The sequence below is a fragment of the Halichoeres trimaculatus genome, unplaced genomic scaffold, assembly GCF_033239565.1.
Source record: "Halichoeres trimaculatus isolate MK-OKI-2021-1 unplaced genomic scaffold, fHalTri1.1 fHalTri1_scaffold_19, whole genome shotgun sequence".
Classification (NCBI taxonomy): domain Eukaryota; kingdom Metazoa; phylum Chordata; class Actinopteri; order Labriformes; family Labridae; genus Halichoeres; species Halichoeres trimaculatus.
In genome coordinates, this window is record NW_027437197.1 from 4,824,334 (window position 1) to 4,851,621 (window position 27,288).

A 27,288-nucleotide genomic window follows, 5' to 3' on the forward strand; every position below is an offset into this window, starting at 1 on the left:
TCGCTTAAACGTAGAAAGACAAATAAGATCCCTGAGATCAGGAGAGACGTGCAGCATGTGGGGTTGGGTATGATGCAATATGTGCTGCTTTACTCTCTGGCAATCAGAAGCAGCGTCTGTACTTGGAAAATGTGTGTGTGTGTGTGTCTCCTCAGGTTTGGATATGTGTGGCAGGACGGTGATGGTTGTTGTTGGACGAAACATCCCAGTGACCCTGATCGACCTGGAAAAGGTAGCAAAATGAGATGCTAATCTGGAAATAAAATACTTTTGATGTTGTCAGTAATAAAACAGCGTCTTCTTCTTGCTCATTTGTTTTGTATCATTTATTTGCAGCAGATTGTGCTTGTTGAATGCCACATTCACTCATGACTGACTATGAAATGTAAATATTTATTATGCTTGTGTGCAGATGTGTTTGTTCGAAACACCTGTCGCATACAAAACTCAAGAACGATTTTAAATTATTAATCTGGGAGGTAAACACCGCTCACAACCAAATGAAATAAGATATAAGCTGAGAATCAGATCATCCTCAGTCAAACAAAGAGTTGGAAATGTGTCCCTGTGCTGATCCAGTTTGTGTTTGTGTCCTCAGGCCCTGCTCTACTTCATCCACGTCATGGACCACATCACCGTGAAGGAGTACGTGATGGTTTATTTCCACACGCTGACCGGCGAGCACAACCACCTGGACCCCCACTTCCTGAAAAACCTCTACGACATTGTGGACGCCAAGTCAGTTTGATATTTAACACGAATGCATGTTTCAGAATAATGCTCTGCGTGACTTTTTACACAAACATTTCCTGTCCTTGGCTTTCTCATTGTTGCTGATGTTGTTCCTCGAAGCTCCCGCCCACTGACCGTGAGGCTAAACGGTTCTGCTTAATCAAGATCTGCAATTATTGGCTGACTCCTTCGGTCTGTTTTCTTACTCATTTGTCAGCATTAGCCGGGTCGTTGAGATCCAGATCCTTTCAAAACAAAAGCATAAGAAGTTTTTCTTGTAAGAAATGAAGCAAAAAGTTTGTGTATTGTAAAAAAAACCCAAAGATATAGCAACAAAGTGCATCATAAGCAAAATATTGGGGAAAATAAGTATTGAATGCGTCATCTTTTTCTCATCACATTTATTTCCAAAGATGCAATTCAAACAAAATTTCTACCAGACATTGGTATTAACTCAAATAATCCACACATGAAAAGAAATCACAACGTTCAGGTCCATAAATAATGATTATGTGGAATTAAGTACAATAACACAGGAAAAAAGTATTGAACACACTGAGACTTTGCCGTGTGCTTTGGATGGTTGTCCTGCTGGAAGGTCCAGCCACGTCTCATCTTCATCATCCTGGTGGATGGCAGCAGATTCAGATCAAGAATTTCCCCATACATGGCTCCATTCATTGCTCCGTCAGTTATATGAAGTTTGCCAACACCATGAGATGAGAAACAACCCCATGCCATGATGCTTCCACCTCCAAACTTCACTGTTGGTGTAGTGTTTTTTTGGCTGATGTGCAGAGCCATTTCTCCTCCAAACATGTTATGTAGTGTGACAGCCCAAAAGTTCAGTTTTGGTCTCATCTGACCAGACAACATTCTCCCAGTATTCTACAGGCTTGTCAAGATGCTGTTTAGCAAACTTTAAACCAGCTTCAACATGCCTTTTCTTGAGGAATGGAGTCTTGCGGGCTGAGCGTCCATAGAGGCCATGGCGGTGGAGTGCATTGCCTTTTGTTTTCTCTGTAACAATTGTACCTGCTGCCTCCAAGTCTTTCTGGCGCACTCTCAGGGTGGTCCTTGGCTGGTTGAGTACTCTTCTGACTATCTTTCTGACTCCCTGGTCAGAAATCTTCAAGGAGCTCCTGTGCGTGGCCTGTTGATGGTAAGGTGGTGCTTCTTCCACTTGTGAATAATGGCCCCAACGGTGCTGACTGGAATATTCAGGTGCTTTGATATAAGTCTGTAACCAGTTCCATTCTGATGCTGAGCAACAATCAGGTTGTGAATGTCTTCAGAGAGCTCTTTGCCTTTACCCATCATGAGGTGTGTGGTATTTAACTGCTTGGTGAAAAAAACACCTTTTTTATAGGACCATCAATTTGCTCTAGCCCAGCTGATGTTGGTTTGCACTAATTGGAAGTTCAGGTAATAATTACTGACAGATTTCAGGTGGTATGGTGCATTTCCTTGCCAAAGTATACAGCCTTTCCATGGTGTGTTCAATACTTTTTTCCTGGGTTATTGTACTTAATTCACCATAATCATTATTTATGGACCTGAACGTTGTGATTTCTTTTCATGTGTGGATTATTTTCGATTAATTTCATTTGAATCGCAGCTTTGGAAATAAATGTAATGAGAAAAAAGTTGACGCGTTCAATACTTATTTTCCCCACTGTATCTCTTGTCCGAACTGTATTTCTGGATCTGATCAAATCCAGATCCAAAAATGCTGTGTCCTTCTTCAAGCCTGGTTTGGCCTTCTTTTATCTTGGCCCTGTCGACTGCGCTGACTTCTGCAGCTGCATCAAAGTTCAGATACATCGCTCATGCTACACAGCGACACCGCCAAGCCTGCAGTGTTTTGACTCCTTTGGAAAAGCAGAACGAGCTGTGAAACGCTTCACCGTGGGTTTTTTAGGGGGGAAATCTGGCGGGCGTATTTGGATCAGGGAGGACAAACTTGGAGTGAGCGCTCTGGGTTGATGTATTGGCTGCAACTCAGCTTTAATCAGAGGGTTTGAAGATTCAAAGGAGGATCTTTATGCTGAAATAACTCGGACAGGGCTCTTCAGAGATATTATGAAGGCTTGATATAATTTTTGTCCGTGAAAACCTTTCAGTTAAACATTTGGCCTTCAGTAGCTGCTGAAAAATGTAGAAATTAAAGAAGGGGGGAGCATGTTCTCTTCACTTTCCTGCATATCGAATATAATCTGAATCATATACAGACTTTTTCTTGTGACATTTTTATTTACAAGCTTAAAAATATTGCTAAACATTTTGAGATCAACATGTGGATGTTTAGTTACCCTGCAGATGCGACCCTGATTGTAATCTTTAACAATGCACTGCAAAAACTAAAATCTTATCAGGTGTCTTTGTCTTATTTTCAGTTGAAAATGTCTTTTTTAGATGTAATATGAGCCACATTCACCTGAGCAGATTTTTTTTTTACACAGGAAGCAATTCAGACCTCTTTTTGGTCTTGAAACAACTTAAAATAAGACATTTTTCTGGACTACTCAGGTGAATGTGGCTCATATCGAATATAATAAGACATTTTTTCTTAAGATAAGACAAAAACACTTGATAAGATTTTGATTTTTGCAGTGTGATTCTACAGAGAAATCTCAAACTAGGGCTGCAACTAACTATTATTTTTAATGTTGACAAATCTATTGTTTATTCCTTGATTAGTCGATTAATCACGATTATTTTGTGTTTGACCTAATTTGGCCTTTAAAATGTGCAGACCTTTAAAATTCGACCTGTGTTTTGCATTTTCACTGTACAGTGAGGTTCTCACCTCTGAATGGTCAGTGCTGTGTCATGTTTGTTTGTCGTTATATCATTCATGATGACATAAAAATATAAGAACAATACAAAAAAACAAAATAAATCTCAAAATGAATGAAGCAGGTAACAAGGAAATTATGTTGTTGTTCCAAGTGTTGGTTGGTAAGACCGCTAATTAGTGACTTTGGGTTATTTTCTAACGTTTATTTGCTTGTTGGGGCTTGTTTTGCTCTCTGTATGATCCCGCCTGACTCTCTCCAAGCTCTCCATGACAACACGTTAAGTTTCGTTTCTGTGCACGTGCTACTTCCACTTCGCTCATGCTCACTCTGCCCCTCCTCCTCCCCGCTGAGTGTTACCGATGCAGTGTGAGCTTGAGAGTGAGAGCTCCTTCGGATAAATTTCCTCGCTTTTAAAAAGTTAGGGGAGTTTTAACACTTGTTTATGACTCAGACCCTTAGAAATGTTTAAAAAGGAGAGCGAAGAAGACTCTCTAAATCATGTTATCAGACGCTAAACACCGGGAGATGTCAGGCTGTCCAAACTGGAGATGCAGAGCCTTCGTCAGCGTGCATCGCCGTTGGGGCACGAGAATTTTTCCTTATCAATATTCCTCATGTATGAACTTAATTATCTTTTTTCATAATAGTATCTGTTAACATAGAGCATCATGCAGTGAACTGAAGTCACAGATGAGCATTACCCTCTGGTATTTGATTTCACGATACAATGAAATGAAATGAAGCAATGAAAACAATAATACGACACGTTGATTATGTCGACTATTCATTGCAGCCTTATCTCAAACGTCACATTTTTCAGGACTCTCGTTTCTAAAAAGCTAAAAGTGAGCCACCACGTCCTCCCAAAGAAAACCAGACCTGTTCAGGACTCCAGCCTGCAGAGTCGACCCAACAGCTCTGTGTTATCTAATGACAGGTGATACTCTTGACCTTAACAGGATCTCTGATGGAGCCACTGTTTGAACCTCCTTTGGGTTCAAGGACCAAAGCAGACAGCTGATTTAAGAAACCTCTGTTTAAAATGAGATTATTCTCATTTGATATCACATCAAAGAATGTGAAGACAATAGGGTAAATCCAGTTGTGTTTCATGGTTTGCTAAAGGAAATTTGTCAGGGTTAGATGAGGTAACACTCGTCTTTAGTTTGGCTCTTTCTAGTTTCTAGTAACCACAACCAAGTGAACTTCCTGTGTCAGTGGGGAACTCCGTTCAGTCATTATACACCTTTCAGCCTCCCCGCTCGCCCTCAGAGACTGGTCATTCTGGGAGTTTCACCACACCTTTCTCATCTGGAAACTTTAGTCAGTCCTTCACGCCATCCCTGACGGTTCCGCTTAATTTCACAGGAGACATTCGTCACCTAAACTTTGTGTTACAGCAGGCAGGAAATTTCTGAGGGTTTAAAAAGGAAAAGGGAAACTGGATGAAATGTTTCATTCATATAATCTACATTTAACATGAATGAAGACACCTTCATTCAGTTTCCTCTTTCGCTGGAACAGGGGAACCCCGTTCAGTCACCGACGACGGCCTCCACCGCCTCAGTACACTTTGCTGATTCATCGTGGAATACGAGGCTCATTTAAATGTCAGGTTCATTAAAAATTCCAGTCTCTACAAACTCTGGCTCGAGATACCTTATAATTAAAAGATGTACTGCAGACACTACAATTAGGAACGGTTCATCTGTCAGCAAACAGCTGACTGCGATGTTTGAGAGATGAGGCTTTTGTTTACTCGCACAGATTTCGTCTGACTGTTGGAAAAAGGAGTTGGAGGAGCAGAGATTGTGTTTCTACTCCGAGGTTTTGACATTCAAAGTGATCAGGCCTCAGCGTGTCCTTTTTTTAATTAGGGACCAAACATCCTCTCCTCCTTACAAAGTTTAAAAGTTTTAATGTTAATTTTATGTGAAACGCAAACACTGGAGACAAATAGAGTCAACTCCACACTGCAAAAACAGAAATCTAACAAAGTGTTTGTTTTATTCTTGGTAAAAAAGGTCTTATGAGACTTACTATGAGCCACATTCACTGGAAAAGTCCTGAAAAACTTATTCAAGATACCAAAGACAAACTGAAGCCTGGTAAAGGGTTAAAAATCTGCCAACAGGGAAACTGAACGATTATATTTTCCCCATTGGTAGATTTCTTTTACTCTTTTCAGGCGTCAGGTGTCTTTTTTGTCTTTTAATGTCTAGAAATAAGATATTTATTCCAGTCATACTAAGAATTAGACAAAATGTGCTTGAATTTAAGGGTTTTTTTGTAGTGTGAAGATTTGTAAGGCCTTTACTCTGCTGTTTCTACTACAATTCTATTTGTACATTCATGACAACTTTGCTGGTAAAAATAGTTTTGTAAATCACACGTTCAGACAATTGTACCTTCATAAAGTTGATATAATCAATGGTAAAGTTGCTATTAGGGCTTAGCGATAGCCCAGACTACTTTTGATGTGGCATATAGAGCTCATGGAGCAGGGATCATCATTTTAGTTAGAATACTGCAAAGGCTCAAATCTTGTCAAGAATGTCTTATTCCTGGTTAAAATGTCTGTTATCTTGTAAAATCGCATTGAGCTTAAAATATATCACCTCAAGTTTTCATTTAAAAAATAATTACTCTCAACTAAACAAAAAATTGTTTTATCCGATTACCCGATTACTCGATTACTCGATTACTCGATTACTCGATTGAATTTTCAGTTGACTGTATATAGAGTGGACAGCATGGCTCCACCATTTTCCATTGTTCAGTTTTGAAGCCAAAATTCTCCCGTTTCTTTTGAGAGTCTAATCACTTCTTGTCTCTACGTCTTGACATATTTTACAATCCCCGGAAAAAAATACAGAAGAAGGTCAGCTGTCAATCACCGTTAAACACCGTTAATTTTTAACCTCTTATAGCTAATGAAATGAAACTTTTCAGAAAAAAGAGGACCTGGATACGAGGCAGCCAAATGATATCTTTAAATCACCACAACAATCAGATGTGAGAAACATTTCTACGAGGAGTATCAATTTTTTAAAGTTTGACCACAGCCCATCTGGAATGACTGGGGAGACAGATCTTTTGACCTGTACTGCAGCCAGCCACCAGGGGGAGCAGTTTTTGTGGTGATCTCACTTGGAGCCGAGCAAGATGACATCCATTTTTTTTTACAGTCTATGTTTCACAAGTATCCTGAAATTCGCAGAAATATAAGACCAATCAGAGAAATTTATTTAGAAATGGGATGGGTATTTTAGAAGCCTCAACTTATTAGTAAGCAACCAAGATGGCAGCCTCCGGTCCAGAGGTGTCTGTTGAATTTTGTAACAAGTTTCAAATAAACTGGATGATATAAAATATTAAAACAAGAACAGAAAACAAAGCCTACAGCATTCAAACATGAGATAAATGTGTTTTCTGCACTTCTGCATCGGCCCTTTGCTCAGTGACTTTGTCTTATGGAAAAAGGAAATGAACTGAGCTGACTGAAAATAACTTCACTCCTCTTTAAGTTTTTTCCTGCTATTTTTGGGCCACTGAACTTTTACCCAAACTCCGATTTGGGTCCAAAAATAAGAAATGAACAAGACAGGAACTGACATAAAACTGAACTTGAACGTGGATCCGTCCATCCTGCAGATTTCATCTTCTACTTGCTGAGCTGTGTCTCTCAGGCTGGTCTCGTTTTTGTGCTCTCCTCTGCTTCTCGCTGCTTCGTATTATGACTACACTTCTAATTGTGAAACAATCTGTCTTAGTTTCACCTCACAGTTATTACTGGATTTTGGCTTGGCACTGTAATGTTGATCTTCTCAGGCAATGAAACCACTAACCTTGACCTGGCATGTCCAGCGTTTTCAACCAATCGAGTCATTGATTTGCTGCAGATGCATTTTGGCTCCAGACGGCTTCACCAGCAGACGAAAGCCAAATTCGACCACAAAGTTTCCAAAACGGTCTGACTGAGCGGGGGATATGATGACTTACTCCTTGAGGCAACAGATGAGTCTTTGATCCTTTAGTCCCCAGGAGGTCCAGCGCTGGACCAGAGGAGGGTTCCCACGTCATTGTTTGCTATCCCTGATGCTTTTCTGATTTCGTCTGTCAAGTGAAGGATTAAATTCCTCCCTCTCTTGGCGTGTTGTTTTGTGTAAGGTTACAGATGATTCTTATCTGAGGCAGACCACCCTTATGTGTGTTTGGCTCGGCGGTGAAAAGTGTTGCAAGTGTGGCTGATTATCGTCAATTGAGTGCCATGAGATGAACGGCCAGTACTCCATCATCATTACCGCTGAGTGAATCATCGATGGTTAGTCAGTTTTGGGATTTTCGAACAGTTTCTTCTGTTGCTTTTCTGATCGCACCTGATGGTTTTTAATGTTTAAGTCCTACTCTGAGGGTCTGCTGGTCTTGGACTTGCCGTTGTCTCAATGTTGATGGAAACAGCATCTGAACTGGTTACTGGCCTCGGATTAGCTCCTCTGCTCTAAGCTAATGGTTTTCTTGCTCCAGTGGATCGTGACCACTTGCACTGGGCTGGTTTGCAGCTGAGGATGAATTGTTTGGAGTTCAGGGTGCTTTGGGTGACGGTCTGCAAAATCCCAGCTCCAGATAGAGGGTTTCATAGCAGCAGGCCTGTGTGTGGGACTGGGTTGATGCTAACCAGAGACCAAGTCAAACACGGTCTGATTGATGTCTTATTTAGAATCTTTGAAGAAAAAATTCAGTCCATGGCAGAGTTTTTCTTCTTTTTTTTTTTTACTTTTCAAACATCAGATGTTTTTATTTGATCGGTGTACAGGAAAAATAAAGTTGTACAGAGGATGTTCTTTGATTTTGACTGTTTAGTTTGGAGTTTAAAATCTTGTTTGTTGACATCAGCTGCAAAACTGTTGAGAAAGAGTTAATGTACAATAAAGTGCACAGAGTTCAGACTGAGTCACACACTGCACAGGTATGAAGGGGAGGCAGATGTTTGTGTGTAAGATGACTGATGTCCTGGTGCTGATTTTTCAGTTGTTTTTTTTGTTGCGTTGCTCATTTTTCACCAGCTGTCTTTTGTTGTTGTTGCAGGTTCAAAAAGAATTTAAAGGCCTTCTACTTTGTACATCCAACGTTTCGTTCCAAGGTAAGACTTTATTTCTTATCCTCATAAAACGAACAGTACTTGTCGATTTAGTTATTTTATTTATTGATTTCAACTTCCTGGAGCTGTTTGGACGTTTTTATCCCTTCCCTGATTGAATCATTTTATCACTGTGTGTTTTGGCTTCATGCTGCATGATAAACCCTGTGAAAATGTTTCACCTCTTTTACTAAGTTTCATTCTAATTTCAGTAGAAATCTAAAAATATATTTTAAAGGGGCTGTGAGGAGTTTAAAAGTGATCTTGAAAAAGTCACCCTTCTAAATATATTCCTGATTATAATCCACACTTTAAAATGTGATCATCAGCACCAATATTGCTGGTTACAGGTTATTTTAAATTGCTACTTCCTAGCTTCCAGTTCGGTTCGTCCAGGACAGGATTGATCTTCGGCATGTCTAGGTCTCTATGACAACACAACTCCAGCTGATGAAGTTTAGTAGAGAGAAGAGAGATCTGTGTTTTTCTCTGCTGAAAATGATTTCTGTGATTAATTTTGTAGTGATGGTGGACACAGGAGCCTAACTGTCAGACAGAAAAAGGACAGAAGAGCAGAAGAAAGAAAAACAGGAGAGAGATAGAGCACGAGCTAAAGGCTAAAAAACTTAATCTGTTTGTGCTAATGTTCATTCCAACCCACAGTCAGCACTTATTCTGCAGTGGTCTGTTCAAACTTGAGAGTCTATCAATAAAATGAAGAGTGAGGTTACGTTAGCTCTGATTGGTAGATAACTGGCAGGACATAACCAGGATTCACTAACGTTACACATTACAGACAGCTACTAAACTACTGTCATGTTAGCCTACAGATTCCTCAGCGTTTCAGGGTGACGATAGCACTACATCCAGCCAGGTACTAAAAGGCTTGCTTGTTGACACGTTTCAAACCGTAGCATTACGTAACTGTACTGATAAATACCTTACCTCAGGGTATTGTTTCTGGTAAAAAGTTGTCTTGAACAAAGAAAATTTGTTTCCATCTGATCTTCTTTTAATTCCAAAACAAACACACCTCACTAAAAGTCATTACGACAGTGTAATTCAGACTCCAGGCCAGAAGGTGGCGAGTCAATCCAGTTAAATAAAACAGATCCTCCTCATAGCATCTTTAATGATTTTAAACAGACGGTACATTTTGATAGTTTTGTTTTGGTTCTTCATCTCAACTTCCTGAAGCTGTTTGGACGTTTTCATTCCTTCCTTGATTGAACTATTTTGTCTTCTGGCTTCATGCTGCGCGTTAAACCCTGTGAAAACTTTTCCCCTCTTTTACTAAATTTCATTCTAATTTGAGTAGAAATATGGAAAAAGTTTAAGAGTCAAAAGAGCATTTTTTTGATAATTTTTACCACACTTTACTTGGAATTTTGCTTTGAGCATCGACAGTTTGGCTGTAAAGACGATCTTATCAAACACACTAATTGTTATTTTGCTGCTTCATTTAGTTTTGTCCCTTGGCAATGCTGAAACATTTCTGAAATTTGTGACAGACGGCCAAATTAATTGTCCAAACAGCGTCTTTCTCATGATCCTGATGTGAAATGAGACTCACACTTTTTTTTTCATTTTTGTTTTTCAATGAACAGATTTAAAGAATCTGACTTGGTTTTCAAACTTCAATTAAAGAGCTTTCCTCTTTCTCTGTTGTTGGTTACTGGAATTGCAGAGCTCTGTTTTCTATCACCAAACTTTCCCTGTGGGATCATTAAAGTTGCATCAGACCTAACCTCCCTCTGCTGTGTTTGTGTAGGTAACGTAACATCAAACAGCATCAATCACTGATGAAGTGCTGGTTTTATTCCAGGTCTCCACGTGGTTCTTCACCACCTTCAGTGTTTCTGCGATCAAGGACAGAGTTCGCTACCTGGACAACCTGCAGCAGCTCTTCACCTGCATCAAACCAGAGCAGATCGACATCCCGCCGTTCGTTCTGGAGTATGACGCACGGGTAAGAAGCACAACACCTTAAAACTCTTTTCACAGGTGGAGCAGACGCTATGACCTGATCTAGTGCATTCCCCAGTCTCTCTAAGAAGCTGCCTAAAGAAATCACCTAAAAACAATCTCAAAAATGCTCGATGGTGCAGCGAGTGGTTATCAATAAAGCACATCGGACCAAGACTTCCTTTTCTATGCTTGACCAAATTAAAAGTCTGATTAGCAACATGAGACATTTCAGTGCAGATGGTTCGCTGCAGATTTTTGTTTTAGACTTGAAAAGTAGCCGAATCCAAAGCAGCTCAGGTCTGGTTTGGATTACATGGGTTGTGTTCTGCTTCTTTAGCTCTTCAGCCCTCCTCATGCAAATAAAATCTGAAATCCTATTGGTCTCTACCACTTGGACTAAAAGAAAACTTCTGATACCAAAATCTTGAAGAACAGATTCTGCAGTTTTGTGGAAGTCCTCTAAAGTCTGCCTCAACTCAACTCTATAAAGTACATTAAAAAATGCAGCTGAAACCAAGTATGGTAAGGCAAGTTTATTTGTAGAGCACAATTCATACACAAGGCAATTCAAAGTGCTTCACAGCTAAAATAAAATAAAATCACAACAGGCAAAATAATATCATTGCATAAAATCATACCGTAAAACATTAAAAATGATTAATTAAATTAAAAGAGGAGAGTACAGATAAAATACTTGTTGTATGCTTTGCTAAACAGAACTGTTTTCGGTCAGGATTTGAACATTGTCACAGTTGAGTGTGGTACATTAACAGACAAACTAATGCAGGCAAAGATTAAAAAAATGTTTAAAGTACTAAAATAATTGTTTCATTGGTCTCAAAAAACAATTTAAAGATGCTATGAGGAGGATCTGTTTGAATTAGACTGCAGCGCCACCTTCCAGCCAGGAGTCTTACACACACTGTTGCAAAGATGTGACACTTAAAGGGGGATGTGTTTGTTCAGGAACTAATTTTCTTTGTTTTCGACAACTTTTTACTGCATACAACTAGGGATTGGTACCAAATTAGGTACTTTTATAGGTACTGATTCACAAAAATCAAATGGTACCATGCTTAGGTACCTAAACGCATCTTTGTGACTGTGACAGAGTGGAAGAGTAGGAGATTTTCCATCCTGGACATGAACTCGGCATTGCAAGGTTATATGTTGAAGAATAAATTTGCTAAATTGAAAAAAAAAGTACTTTGTTATTAAACAAGTTGATATTTGTTACCATATGAGCACAAAAAAGTACCAATAATTGGTATTATTGAGTACCGGTACCAATTGCCGGGTACCGGGCATCGGTACGGTATCGTTTCAAATGTGAAAGGTACCTTTCCCTAGATACATCAGTACAGTTACGTAGCAATACATTTTGAAACGTGACATCAAGCAAACGTTGTAGTAGCTGGCTCCATGTAGCGCTAACGAAAGCCCAGTGCTCTGACGTATATCCGTAGGCTAACGTGACAACAAATAAACACTGACAGTTTGAAAGTAGTTTAGTAGCTGTCCATACATAGCGCTGACAGCCCGGTGCTCAAAGACATGTCTGTCATCTACCAATCAGAGCGAACTTAACCTCACTCTTCATTTTATTGATAGACTCTCAATTTTGAACAGACCACTGCAGAATAACTGCTGACTGTGGGTTGGAGTCAACATTAGCACAAACAGATTAGCTCCTGTGTTAGCCTTTGGCTCGTGCTCTATCTCTCTCCTATTTCTCTTTCTTCTGCTCTTCTGTCCTTTTTCTGTCTGACAGTTAGGCTCCAGTGTCCACCATCACTACAAAATTGTGTTGTTGTCAACACAATTTTGGTGTTGTCATAGAGTTGACATAGAGACTCCAGTTTTGCTCGACGTGATCGGGAAGCTACAAAGAAGCTAAGAAGTAACATTTCAAAACAACCTACATTGGCGCTGATAATATCATTTTAAAGTGTGGATTACTAAAACCTAAAAACAACCATCAAACGCTAAAACAGGAACAAAGTTTCAAGCTGGGTTAAAAGTCAAGGAATAAAAACAAGATTTAAGACAAGTGTTAAAAACCGACAGTAAGGATGCTTGTCTAATGTAGGAAAGAAGCTTGTTCCTTAATTTCAGAGCAGCAAAAGAAAAAGCCGTACTGCTGAAGGAGCTCAGAGAAGTAAGAGGTAAATCTAAATTTGCATGATGCAAACATGAGGATAAATACAAACTGCGATTCTGGAGCATCTAATAAACCTTAGTACATTCATATAATGATAAATCACTGATTGACTTAAGGTTTAAAATATTTATAAAAAAATTACTTTAAGTCTTTAAGTCATCGAGTCATTTCAAGAATGTGTTTCTCTTAAAGCGTTTACATCTGAAGTATTTAAAGTATGCGTGGTGCCTGCACATGTTCCTCTGTGAAACCAAACGTGTGTGTTTGCGTGTAGCATAAACACATCTGCGTGCCGCTCTAAGAATCTGTGATTGATGTCCTGATATTCATTCAAACAGTCATTCATTCATGAAGCTTCCTGTTGTTAATTCTTTACAGTCTACTGTAAAAGCCTCTCACGCTCCCTCAGCTTCACTTTTATTATCAACATCTCTCCTCCTGATGAGTGTCCTCACATATCATATCTGAACCCTGAACACGTCTGTGCTCGTGTGAGATTTATTTTAACAACTTTTTATGAAGTTCGAGAAGACCGAGGAGCAGAGACGGAGTAAGAAGAGAAGTCTTTGTTCGTTGATGTTTTTACTCTCACTGATGTAAACCAGAGAGGCAGAAACAGAGAACCAATCAGCTAATGACGCTCTCATTGAGCATCTGTGCTTAATTTTAGAAACGACATTAATTTATCAGTTTGCAACAAACCCCATTAGGGTGATACCGTCCAGGTTCTGCTGAAACTTTAGACCTAACCTGAGAGAAAGAGTTAAATCAAGTGACTTTGCAAACTCAACAAAGACCTAATGCTTGCACTAAAAATCAGATCCAGTCGTCATGTTTCTCTCGCTCATGATCCGTGATTGGCTCGTTTCCCGTTCAGTATTTTGACTCTGTGGTTTGTGAGGTTTGTGTTGGCTGAAATTTTCTTAAACAGACTTTTTTTTTTTTCCTTTTGTTTCTTGGACTTAGGATGAGAGCTGGGACACGAGAGGCGATCTTTCAGCTCGTTTTGTTTTATCGAGGTTTTTCTGTCAGAGTTTGCGAAAGGTTTGATGAAAAGGATGATGTGATTCTGCTCAAGAAACAATATGTCAGCGCATGATTTATCTTCAGGGGCTTTAATTGAATATCGATGACTGTTCAAAAGCTATTAAAACCACATGCAGCATGGAGGAGAGTTAATCCATATCTTTGATCCTCTCTGTGCTGATAATGACCTGAGAGGAAGAGCTTGAATGTCTGGGAAAGTTTTTGCAAAAAGACAAACTTAAAGGTTTAACTTCCTGCTTGATGCTCTCTCAGGATGCGCTGTGGCTTTTTTTCAGGTTAACCTCAGCCTCATACTGAGAATTTACCCGTCAGTAAGTGAACACAATCCTCTGGCTTCCTGGACTTCGCTGCGTTTCTCCCTCCCTGGCCTTACATCCAGGCGATGAAGCAGGCAATAACTCTCGTATCAACACGTGTCGGTTGCTGTTACCCAGAAATACTTTGCTCTGCTGGGCTGAATTACGAGGCCGGTGGAGCCAGTCCAGGAAATAATGATTCCTTTTGTTCGCTAAAATGAAGCCCACTTTGGAGAAAATACAACACACACACACACACAGCATCAGATAAGGGCTGAAGATTGGGGAGTAAATCTGAGGAGTTAACCCGTCCAGATGATTTTATCTACCAAAAGCAGCTTAAAAACACATTTTCTCTAATAAAAATGATACCCAGCTGTAAGAAGCATTATATTGAGATTAAATCGTGCAGCTTGGATTGTGTAACTTTCTGTTTTTGTTCACTCAGACCCTCCCATGGTGATGCTTTGGCGCCAAACGGCCGCCAGACACGGTTAGCAACTCGCCAGTGCAGAATCGGACTTTTAAAGAGCCAGAAGCCTCCCTCAGGAGGCGTCAGGGGCCAAAAACTGAGCTAATAGAGAAGGAATATCAAACTTACGAACTCTAGATAATGATCTCTGCGAAAGCTGTGAGTTACTGTCTGCTACGGTAAGCAGAAGACAGAAGAAGAGTCAGTGTTTGACAGGTTTGTTTGTTTGTTTTTGGATGATTCCTCCGTAATCTCCTTTGTGTAACCTTTAAACGAGCCTTATTCTCTGTTTCCTGCTGATGTAAACCAGAGGAGGGGGATGAGGTAACGTCAGTTAATGACGAGCTGCTCCGTCCATGTGAGCATGTTTCAAGAAATGACATCAATTAATCAGTACACTGTGACCTGGACCTCTCTGCAGGATTTGAGATTTTCTTTATCCTCCAAAAGTATTTCAGCAGCCGGGCTGCGTGCAAAAAATCAGTCAATGCCCAAAAAAGATCAGGACGAAATCCAAACTGATGCAATGAGCAAACCATTCTCAATCATGTAACCATGATGCTTTCGATTCGGTTAATTCTTTTAAAGAGATATTGACGTGCACGTCTCCACCTCTTTCATTTTTCAGCCGTTACTCTTCTTTTTTTTTATCTGAGCAGTCACTCCCCACATTAACACTACAAAAACTGAAATTTTATTAAGTTTTTTTGTCTTATTTTCAGTAGAAAATGTCTTTTGACCAAATAAAAGCCACATTCACCTGACCAGTCAAAAAAAATGTCTGATTTCAAGTTATTTAAAGACTACATTGAGGTCTGAATTGCTTGTAACAAGTGAAAAAAAAATCTGCCAATGGAACAAGAAAAAAGCTAATTTTTGAGAACATTTTCTTGTTCTATTGGCAGTTGTTTTTACTTGTTACAACAACTCAGACCTCATTTTTCCTTTTAAATCTTTTTAGGCAAGGCAAGTTTATCCTTATTGCTCATTTCAGCAAGGCAATTCAAAGTGCTTTACAGAGAAAACATATTAAAAGAAAACAATTAAAATTCAGTTAACAAGCAGATTAAGAATAATAAGATACAATTAAACAAAATAAAATTAAAAGAAAAAAAGTAAAAATAGATTTTAAGCTAAGTGTTGCAGTGCAGAGTTGCAAAATTGTGCAATTAAAAAAAAATATTAAAACTAATTGTTAAAATGCTCTAATAAAGGAGGCAAAAGGCATTTAAAGAAGCGGAGCGTTTCAGCAGACCTGATATTTTCTGGCAGTTTGTTCCAGATATTTGGAGCATAGAAGCTGAATGCTGCCTCCTCATGTTTGGTTCTGATTTGTTTCTTTTGGTGTTTTGGTTCTGTTATTGATTTTCTTTGGCCAGCAAAAGATAAAACAAAAGGTCAGTTGATACATAACATGGAAAGTGGTTACACAGGAATAGAAAAAAACTAAAAATCTTAACAAGTATTTTTGTCTTATATTGAGTAAAAACTGTCTAATTATACTTAATATGAGCCACATTCACCTCATCAGTACAGAAAAAAATGTCTTGTTTTACATTATTCAAAGACAAAAATGAGGTCTGAATAGCTTGAAACAAGAAAAAAAACTGCCAATGCTACAAGAAAAATTTGCTCAAAAATTTGCTGGAAACTAGAATAATGTCTTAAAACAAGAAACTTTTTTCTTGTTCCATTGTCAGATTTTTTTTTTCTTCTTACAAGCAATTCAGACCTCATTTTAGTCTTTAAATAACTTAAAACAAGACATGCTTCTGGACTGATCAGGTGAATGTGGCTCATATTTAGTCTAAAAAGACATTTTCTACTGAAAATAAGACAAAACACAGTTTTTTCCAGTGTACATCTTTAAAATGTGATAAAGCACCTGTAACACGACCCTACACAACCCATTTATACACACACATACACTCAAACGCACACACACATCAACCCCTACTTAAGCCCTCCTCTTGCCCTCACCACACAATGGTCACAATTTACAAAGATAAAAAAAAAATAGAAATGAAAAAGTAAAAAGAGTACAAATATTGAAAAGTTGGATAAATCAGGGGAAACATGATAAATGACAAGACAACAACAAAAAAATGGACCTAAAAAGAAAAAAATGGGGGACTAGATGTTTAGAAAACTAGATATTTTAGAAAATATCTCATCTTCTTTAGTTTGTTAAGCCAACCTAAGATCTCCTGTATCTATTTGATATGTGATGGAGGGGAACGTGTTTCCACAGACCTCATTTTTGTCTTTAAACAACTCGAAACAAGACATTTTTCTGGACTGAGCAGTTGACTGTGGCTCATATCAAGTATAATGAGACAATTTTTACTCAAATAAGACAAAAACGTGATAAGATTTCAGATTTTTCTGGTGTACTCCAGTTTCTCATCATTAATCTTCAGATTTTACCTTTCACCATCTCCAGCTCTAGTGTTAAACTTTCTTCCTCCTCTGTTGCAGATCAATGGACCCCAGAACCCCTCCCAGTCTTCAGGTCTGTGACAGGACACCGTCGGACCCCCTCCTGCAGGGTTTGGTGAGGCGGTGTCAGTCTGCCAAAAGGAGGCAGTTTATGGACCTGGTGTTTCCAGTGTGGTCTGAACTCCTAACCTCCTCTCAAACCTCTGAACCGTACTGAGGGGAACTCTCCTTTTGTTCTGCCTCTGCCAAAAGGACCAAATCAACAGCCTCAGCCCACATTTAGCAGCGTGAGGCCAGGCCAGCGGTCATCCTCTCCCACCACAGACTATTTAGGGATCTGGTTTGGTTTCTGGATTATGCCTTACACTGATGCTTCTTATTCAGCAGTTTCCTCAAAAATCCCTAAATATGAAGCGTAATGTCACGTCTGACGGCCTTTTCCACCGTGCGGTCGTATCAGACGTCTTCGCCCGGGGCTCAGAATACTGTCAGACTTTTCGAACGCTGGAGGTCGATGACGTCTGTCTGGATTCCCGTCTCGTTCTGGACCACAACACGCAGGATGGCAGAAAACGCTGGATGGAGGGAGGACTGAACCTGAATGCTGCTTGTGCTGGAAGCTGGACTTTCCCACCTGGTGATTCATTTTAACAACCTCTGCTTCCTGCTGCAGTCACAATCAGAAAACCCCAGAGAGAAGAGTGAAGCCCCAGAAAAACAGCAACTTCAGCCAGCTTCGTAACATCAAACTTCCACAGGTAGATTTTAAAGTGAGGTTTTGATCGATATCACGTGTATTACTCTCTGAATACGCAGGTTAGCTCGGCCCATTTATTAAGAAACATTTTGTTTCATTTCTCTGGGAAAAAAAGTTAATTTTCCTGCTGTGCCCCTTTTATCAAGGAAGTTTCTCCACTTTTTCTTCCGGTACGTTGAGTCTCAATCGCCCTCTGTAAACCCCACACTGCAAAAAACTGAAATCTTATCCAGTGTATTTGTCTTATTTTCAGTCAAAAATGTCTTATTAGACTAAATATGAGCCACATTCACCTGAACAGTCCAGAAAAATGACTCGTTTCAAGTCATTTACAGACAAAAATGAGGTCTGAATTGCTTGTAACAAGTAAAAAAATCTGCAAACCAAACAAGAGAAAAATTACTTGTGCTATGAAATTATTCCAGTTTCAAGCAAATTTTTCTTCTTCCAGTGGCAGATTTTTTTCACTTGTAACTAGCGATTCAGACCTCATTTTTGTCTATAAATATCTTAAAACAAGACATTTTTCTGGACTGATAAGCTGAATGTGGCTCATATCAAGTGTAGTAAGACAATTTTTACTTGAAATGAGACAAAAACACTTGATAAGATTTCATTTTTTGCAGTGCAATTTGAATTAGATATCACTGTCGCTGTCAGAAACACATATTTATCAGCCAGACGCTCCCTGCTACATGCTTAAAAAGATGCAACACAGCCTTACAAAATGGCTTTTAGACATCAACATTTGGTTTATCTTTCTCAAAACTGGCTGATTTATCTGGTTCAATTTGTCCCACCTGTAAGGGTTGATAGTGGAGCTCTCGTGCCAGATCACGGCCTGATTTCTCAACAAAGAGGCCGAGAGCTGACCTGGATCCTCTGAGGGTAAAACAAAGTGAACTATCCCTTTAACCTTTCAACTTAGGGAGTTAAAACCCAAGAAGGTAGATGCCACATCTGTGTAAGTCCTCCCCATGTAGACAAACTTCTTGTTGTTTCACTTCTCTGGGAAAAAAAGTGAATTTTCCTGCTGTGCTCCTGTCATTAAGGAAGTTTCTCCACTTTTTCTTTCGTTATGTTGAGTCTCCATCGCCCTCTGTAAACTCCAGTTCAAATGTCAGAAACACGTATTTATCAGGCAGACACTTGCTGCTGCATGCTTTTAAGGACACAACTTAGCCTAACTAAATGGCTTTTGGACGATAAAGTAAAATAAGGGGAATTTTCTCAATTTAGCGTCCACTGATATCAAATTTGGTTTGTTTTTCTCAAAACTGGCTGATTTATCTGGTACAATTTCTCCGTCATGCCAGATCACAGCCTGTTTTCTCATCAAAGAGGCCGAGCTCACCTGGATCCTCTGTTGGTAAAACACACTGATCTATACCTTTAACCTTTTAAGCCACTTTAAGCCACAAGGAATAGTTTGACACTTAAGGAGTTAAAACACAAGAAGGTAGATGCCACATCCTTGTAAGTCTGTCCCATGTAGACAAACGTCTTCTTGTTTCACTTCTCTGGGAAAAAAAGTAAATTTTCCTGCTGTGCTCCTGTCATCAAAGAAGTTTCTCCACTTTTTCTTTCTGTACATCGAGTCCCCATTGCCCTCTGTAAACTCTGGTTTAAATGTCAGAAACGCGTATTTATCAGGCAGACACTTGCTGCCACATGCTTTTAGAGATGGCTGACGGCCCAATTTCTAAACAAAGAGGCTGAGCTGACCTGGATCCTCTGAGGGTAAAACTCACTGAACTATCCCTTTAACCTTTCAAGCCACTTAAAGAAATAGTATGACACTTAAGGAGTAAAAACACAAAAAACAGAAGGTAGATGCCACTTTTAAAGTTTCATAAAAGTCATGAAGATGTAGCGACACTTTCTTTATAAATCCTGGTGTTTTAAGGTGGATTTAATTCAATAATCGAGACATGTAAGCAGAAAACAGTCACAAAGTAATACTCTATCTCTCTAAAAGAAGAGCTGCTGATCTTGTTGAGTCTGATTTCTTACTGGATGGAAGCACAGGATGAAATTTTGAGCCAAAATTGAGAAGAAAAAAAAAAAACAATGAAATGATTCACTAATCAAACTTCTGCTACATTCACCTCGTTGGTTTCAGTTTGTGAAATCTGGAAACTTGCTGCTCCTCTTCTTTAAAGTTAGTGTTAGTAAGAAAAGTACACGTAGGATGTCACCTGGGGCTTTTTTGGCATTATGGGCATTTTTTTATTTCTTTAAACTTTATAGTTCAAACTAGAAACTGATCTATTTAAAGAGAAATCAACGCTGCCTTAATCAGAGCGCCGTCAGCTGGAAAGTCCCCTCTCTGTGGTTTTTAACCCGGCCTTGTTTTTAAGCTGAGGGTCTTTTTTCGCTCACAGTTTGATGTTCTCATGATGTAAAAAATGATTATTAATATTCAAACTGCACTAATTTATGGTCTGTTTGTCTTTGTCTCACGTTAGAGTTCGTGAAATGTTTGCTTCATGCTGCTTCGTTTACCGACACCACCGTTAAAAACTGTTTCACTCATTTTTCACCCTCACAGGCATCACAAGCTAATCCACCAACATTTCTAGCTCCAGGGTCTAAAATCTTAAAATTAACAACTTTTATTTGTTTAATTGGTGTTAATCTTTATCAGGGAAATCAAAGAAGCTGAAACAAACCTGCTGTTACATTCCTGTCTCTGCCGAGGCGTTAAAACCTGATTTAAAGAGAAGTTAGACCATCACAGGAAGTTCGTACGTTCTGAAGATGCACAGAAACACGGTTTCACAGTCGGGTGTCACACTGCATGAAAAAAAAGTTGAAAACTTCTTCACGATTTGTACTTGATGTTTTATTTTGTCGGGTTAATCAGCCGGGAGACTTGAGGTGCCAGTTGCTCAGAGACATTTCAGTGATTGCTGTATTTAATTCATAAATAATCAATCGACATGTGCAGAAAGTTCAGTCCAACTGTCTTAAAATCATATTTTTCTTTTCTACTTAACCTGAATTTTCTTTCTCCGCTCACAAACATCTTCATGCCTTTTTAAAAATGAACGTTTAAAGACTCAGAATCGGATGTAACTGAGCTCCTGTGTTTCCCTCCTCACGTAAATATTATCGTCTGAACTAGAATGTACATAACTGATGAGCCAAATACTGAAGTCCTGGAAATGTATATTATTATTATTTGTCTTTTTGTATGATTTAAAGTGATGAATGAGAGGTTGGCTAACACCAGCCTCTGTGATTTACAGGAAGTGACGTTGTTTATGTTCACGCTGCAGTTTTTTTGTTCTCAATAAACACTGATTAAAATGATTTCCTCCTGTTAAAGTCACTGTTTTTACTCATTCATGATTTATTTTAATGAGGAGAGTGTCAAAACTGAAGTCTAATGCAGATTCTACTCTGAGATTTATTTTGGATTTAATTTCCACAGATAGAGAAATCTGTGCTCAGTTTAAAGGTTAAATCTCTTCCTGATCATTTGCAGCCGTGACACCAATCTGCAATCGTTTACATCTGTGTGTCTGGAGCCCTGTCCACGCTAACTATGCTGAGCCTCATCCATCTGCAGAGGCAAAATGAAATCCATCACTCCCAGCTGAGAGGTGATGATCGGGGGAAAAGCGATAAAATATTTCTGATGAATATTGAGCTGAAGAGATGCAGCAGAGTCAGCTGACACGTGTTGGAGAGCTTTTAACGCGAGCTGCAGACCACTTTACATGAGAGGAGTGTGGTTGCACAGCTGAAAACTGAAATCTTGTAAGTGTTTTTGTCTTATTTTTTTGTAGAAAATGTCTTGTTATACTCAATATAAGTCACATTCACCTGAGGAGTCCAGAAAAATATCTTCTTTCAAGTTATCTAACGACAAAAATGAGGTCTGAATTGCTGTAACGAGTAAAAAAAAATGGATGCTGATGGAACAATAGAAAGTTAGTTTTCAAACAAATTTTTCTTGTTCCATTTGCAAATTTTTATTTTTTTTTGACTTGTTACAGCAATTCAAACTTCATTTTTCTCTTTAAATAACTTGAAACAAAACATTTTTCTGGACTGTTCAGGTGAATGTGGCTCATATCAAGAATAATCAGACAATTTTTACATCAAATAAGACAAAAACACTTGATGGGATTTCCCTTTTTGTTAACACCACTCACACACAATAATATGATCTTAAAAACTACCAACTACTCCTATATAAATAATACTTAATAGCTGTTTTGTAAATGACATGATAATGAATTCATAACTGCTGTTTTTATCATTTATAAAGAATAAAAATAAAAACATTTCGCAAGTTATAGAGTCATAACTGTATGGTGAAACATTTATAGCCATGTTAATAAACTAAATACCAATAAGTAATAATGTAGAAAAATGCTTCATAAATGAAGAATTTAGGATTTTAAAATCTTTTACTTATATGCTTCTTGATGATGAGTAAAATGTTTGTATCTGTATTTATGAACTACTTATTAATGATTGTTTATGTCGGACAAATTCATAAATTATGAATCAATATTTATTTATGCTCAACTGATGCTTAATAGTGTGTAGTTTTTATAAAGTGTTACCCAGTTTTTGCAGTGTGTTTCCAGGAAGAGGACTCCAAGCTAAAAGGGATAACGTGTTTTTATCTCATCATTGTCTTTTAGAAAGTTTCTAACCTGGTTTTAAAGAGTTGAACTGAACCATTGTTGGTCAATGGTGAGGGTCTGCTTGCCTCTGGTATTGAGCTGGTTAACTGGTTTGGAGCCAAGGCCACAAACCTCTTTAGACCAGTGCCATGAAGTATAGCTAGTTTTACAAAAGCCCAACACAAACACTTCTTTCAATCAAAGTGTTGTCATGTTTTGCCGACAGAAAGATGATTTGCTATTCACAGATGCAAAGAGTGCTCCCTTCACTTGCAGCCGTTAGTGTCTCTCTGAAAGCGGCAAAACATCTCAAGATAGAAAAATACATGAACGCAGTCTCCATGAAATCACCCATTCACTTCTTAGGCAGAGATTTGAAGTTTCACCTTACTCAGTCGAGTCAGCCATACCCTTAAGTACAAAACACCTGTAAGTTAAAAATCGTTCAAATAGAAACAGAAATATAATATCAATGATATCAGAAATAAAATTAATTAAAAAAAACAACCTCCTGCACTGTGGCCAAAAAGAACAGAATAGATGTAGATGTTTATTGCCATTTGCACAGGCACAGGGTAGTACAGGTGATTTCTCTGCATTTCTCACTCAGTCAGTTCTACAAAAATGTTAAAAGTTTATATTAAAATGAAATCAGATAGAGATAAAAGGAGGGAATATGGGGTAAAATGTAAAAGGTCATTGAAGATATTGCACATTTCTTTTCTTATTATATGGTTGAACTGAAAATGAGTTACTTAGACCAAACTGTTTTCTGAACCAGGCTCCAAACACATTAGATCGGACTTTGTTGAATGGGTGTGTATGTGTTCTCTGGTGCTCCTACAGCCAGCCCCAAGTGGTCGCTCAAGGAACTGCAGTTTTAAACACTTCTGCAGAGTATGCAGCCTAGCTCTGCCCACACATGAGTTGTTGTTGCTGTTAACTTTGTCTCCAAATTAGGCAATATTTATTTAACAGGCAGTGGAAATATAAAAGTAGCATTTCCTCCAACAAAACAAAACCCATATACAATCAGAAATCAACTTTGTCACGCTTATAGTTCTCTTGTAAATTCTGATATGGTTTGAGATTGTCTGGGCCATAGACTGTATATAGAGGGGACAGTGTGGCTCCGCCATTTACCATTGTACGGTTTAAAAACCAAAATCCACCCTTACAGGCGCAGCCATTGGCAGACACTGGCAGCTGGAGTCTGGGCAGTTGAGGCTATGAGAAATTCTGAGTGGAGCCTGGTGACAAAAATAAGTATTGTTTGTTTCTTTAGAGAGTCTAATCACTTCCTGACTCAACCTCCTGACATATTTTACAATGCCCGAAAAAAATACACAAGAACGGCAGCTGTCAATCATCATCAAACGTGATGTGAAACCTCGTTTTTAACCTCGTATAACTAATGAAAACGAAACTTTTCCGAAAAAAAAGGACTTGAATACAAGACAGCCAAATGATATCTTCAAATCACCACAACAATCGGACGTGAGAAACATTTCTACCAGGTATTTTAATTTTAGTTAAACTAGAATGACTGGGGAGATGGATTTTTTTTTTTTTTCAACATTCTTTTAAATTGAATTTTTGGCACAAGGTTAGTAGAAATTTACAATTTGTTACAATGAATATGCAAATACCCCCCCCCCCCCCCCCCCCACACACACACACACACACACACACAAAAAGGCCAAATCTGCATCAGGTTTTTCAGAATAAAAGACAAAAAAGAAAAATAAATAAATAAATAAAATAAGATAAGATAAAAAAATAATAATGAAAAAATGAAAGAAAATAATTCAATAAAATATTTAAAATATTTAGAAAAAAAGGAAAAAAATAATAAGTTATATACACATACATACATATACAAAGTAACAGTAATAACAATAATAACCAGAAAATAAATTAATAACAAAATACCGTTATAAGAATTAGAAGAGTTAAGTGAAACAATGACAGTTAAAAAAAAAATAAAGTAAATAATAATAATAATAATAATAATAATAATAATAATAATAATGGGGAGACGGATTTTTTAACCTATACTGCAGCCAGCTACCAGTTTTACAGTCTACGTTCTGAGGCAGTAGCCCAAAGCAGGGGTCTTTGGATATTGACGTGAAAATCTGATAGTAATTTGCATATTTACAGATTAAACCACACAAATTAAAAATGTGTGACCACCTTTCAGCTGTCCTTTGTTGCCACATCATCCTGAGCTGACCCCGACTGAGGGACAAAAGCATCAACTTACAGCAGCACCGGAGACGTGTGCACACAGGTTACATCATTTTCTAGAGTTAATCTTAGAGTTATCTAAGACTTACGTCAGTCGGTGCAGTCAAGATATAGTCTTCTGGTGTAATCACACAATAATCCCAAAGGACTAGGGCTGTGCTCCTTATTTTGTAATTCATACTCATGACATACATGTAAGCCTGTTCTCACTGATGTGTTCAGTTTATGATGTAACTAGTGTTAAAGATAAGGTGGGTATGGGATCCAGAGGCCTTTTGTGTGCGTTCCCCTCAGACCTCAGGAAGGATGGAGACACATAAGTGGCTGAATGAGGAGATAAACAGCAGGTGTTGCACTCAGAGTGTTTTTCTCCCACCTGTCTCACCTTCCCCACACAGAAAACAGCATCATGTTCCAGGAAGTGAAGAAGAGGCCCCATGCTGATTAAAAACCTCCAACCTGCACGTCTGCCCTCATCTGTCCTCGACACCTCCCGTCTGCTCACCTGCCCACATCCTGCTGACCGCTGAGACGCTCTTTCATCACGTCCCATCTTCAGCTTTATAATCTCTCTGTTCGTTCACGCAGGATTAAAGCGTCGAGCAGGAGATGAGGATGGAAAAGCTGCTGCTGTCTCTTTTGTAAATGAAAAGCTGGAGGTGAGCGGAGGAGCAAATCCATCTTTTATGGACCTCCTGCTGTGACAGGCGGGGATTAGCTGGTGGCAGCGACGAGAGGGACGGAGCAGGAAAACAAGGGATATCATCAGAAGACTTTGAGCCAGGACTCAGTGACACCCTGACAGGTCAAAGGAGTTATCTCTAATGTCACAGCCTCTCAGAGCAACAAAGAAATAAAGCTTCAGCTTCATGATCACATGACCAGGTCAAAGGTTACTTCACAGATGCTTCACCACAGACTGAAAACAGCTGAAGCCAGGATGGAGTTATCCACCGTTATGCATCTGATCTACTTCTACGGTTGAGTCGAGAAGGTCATGTTTTCAATCCACTCTTCAGAATAAAAGAAAAGCTGCTGACCTGGTTTTCATTTCACCAGGGGGAAGGGTGTGGTCTGCAGGAGTTCAGATCCTGTACCATCACAGAGGATCAGGATCTGACCCACAAACTCAGTAGTTATGTCATTAAATACAAACATATACACTGGTCTGGCCCTCTCAGCAAAATGTGTTTATGGAGAATGAAAAGATGGATGGCACAGCAGCTCCCTAAAAGTGAAACCAAAAATATTTAAAGCACCAGGCTGCGTTTTAGACCATGAAAGCCCATTCTCTCAATACTAACAGATAAAACAGAGTCCAGTTTTACCTGTCACTAAAGTTCCTTTTTTATCAGGTTGAGTTATATCAGGAAGTTAATAAGTTAAGTTTTGAAACAGGAAACAAGTTATGAATTTTCTCCTTTGGAAATATGAACCATCAGTTACAGGAGATGGGAAATTTTCACATTTGAAACTGAATGTTGTCAATTTTTGGTCCTTTTGTGTGTTTATGTGGTAATAAATTTTATTTTATTTTTTTTTAAAAATAGAAGTTTTTTCAATGTAACATATTTATTTCTCATTATATAAACTTTCAATGCTGCGTTCATGTCCAGCATGGAAAATCTCCTACTCTTCCACTCCCTCACAGTCACAAGGATGCATTTAGGTACCTAAACATGGTACTTTTTGATTTTATATGAATCGGTACTTGGTGCTACAGGTGGAATTTGGTTAGTACACTGGAAAAACCTCAAATCTTATCAAGTGTTTTTGTCTTATTTTCTGTAGAAAAAGTCTTTTTTGTACTTAATATGAGCCACATTCAACTGACCAGTGCAGAAAAAAATGTCTTATTTCAAGTTATTTAAAGACTAAAATGAGGTCTGAATTGCTTGTAGCAAATATAAAAAATCTTGTGTTAAGACATTATTCTAGTTTCAAGTAAATTATTGGGCAAATTTTTCTTGGTCCATTGGCAGATTTTTTTTTTCTAGAGACAGTTTTTACTTAATATAAGACAAAAACACTTGGTAAGATTTAAGTGTTTTGCTGTATACCTATAAAAGTATCTATTTGATACCCATCCCTATCAGTTACTAACTAGAGAGCATCTTTTCTGAGGTTATTTTGCTGAAAGTAGGATCACCCTGCTCTAAACTGCTAATCCTGAAAAAGTTGAGAAATACAAGTGCTATCTCACACTCATCAATAAAAACCCTTAAACTTGTACCTGGTCTGACATCATCAAGGTGAACTGATCTGGTTTGATATAGGTCCCTCTATCAGGGAGCAGCAGAAGATAAAAATGGAGAAACAAACCGCTCCACACAGAATTGCAGAATTTGAGAATTGCACAGATCCACATTGCACCTTGTATCCTCTTTCTTTCACATTATTATTATTTTGTTGTTCTAAAAATATTCTTTACTTATATTTTATTTCATTTTTCTATTTTTTTTTGTATATTTGTATATTCTTTATCTTAACTTTCTCTGTGTACTATTCTATTTTACAGAATGTACAGAAAGAAATTCTGTAATATTTTCTTTTTAACTGTTGCACCAACACACCAAGTAAAA

At 38.4% G+C, this 27,288-nt stretch overlaps 1 protein-coding gene across 2 annotated transcripts in view; it reads left to right on the plus strand.

The window, feature by feature from the left end:
• Nucleotides 1–18,128, plus strand: part of gdap2 (ganglioside induced differentiation associated protein 2) — a 32,347-nt gene extending 14,219 nt beyond the window's left edge. For both annotated transcript variants that reach the window (XM_074694853.1, XM_074694854.1), the window contains exons 10-14: nucleotides 156–232; nucleotides 599–738; nucleotides 8,622–8,676; nucleotides 10,499–10,642; nucleotides 17,096–18,128. In XM_074694853.1, the coding sequence (XP_074550954.1) occupies nucleotides 156–232; nucleotides 599–738; nucleotides 8,622–8,676; nucleotides 10,499–10,642; nucleotides 17,096–17,137 (458 nt within the window). In that variant the 3' untranslated portion in view covers nucleotides 17,138–18,128. The remainder of the gene's footprint in view (nucleotides 1–155; nucleotides 233–598; nucleotides 739–8,621; nucleotides 8,677–10,498; nucleotides 10,643–17,095) is intronic.
• Nucleotides 18,129–27,288: the final 9,160 nt, after the last annotated feature.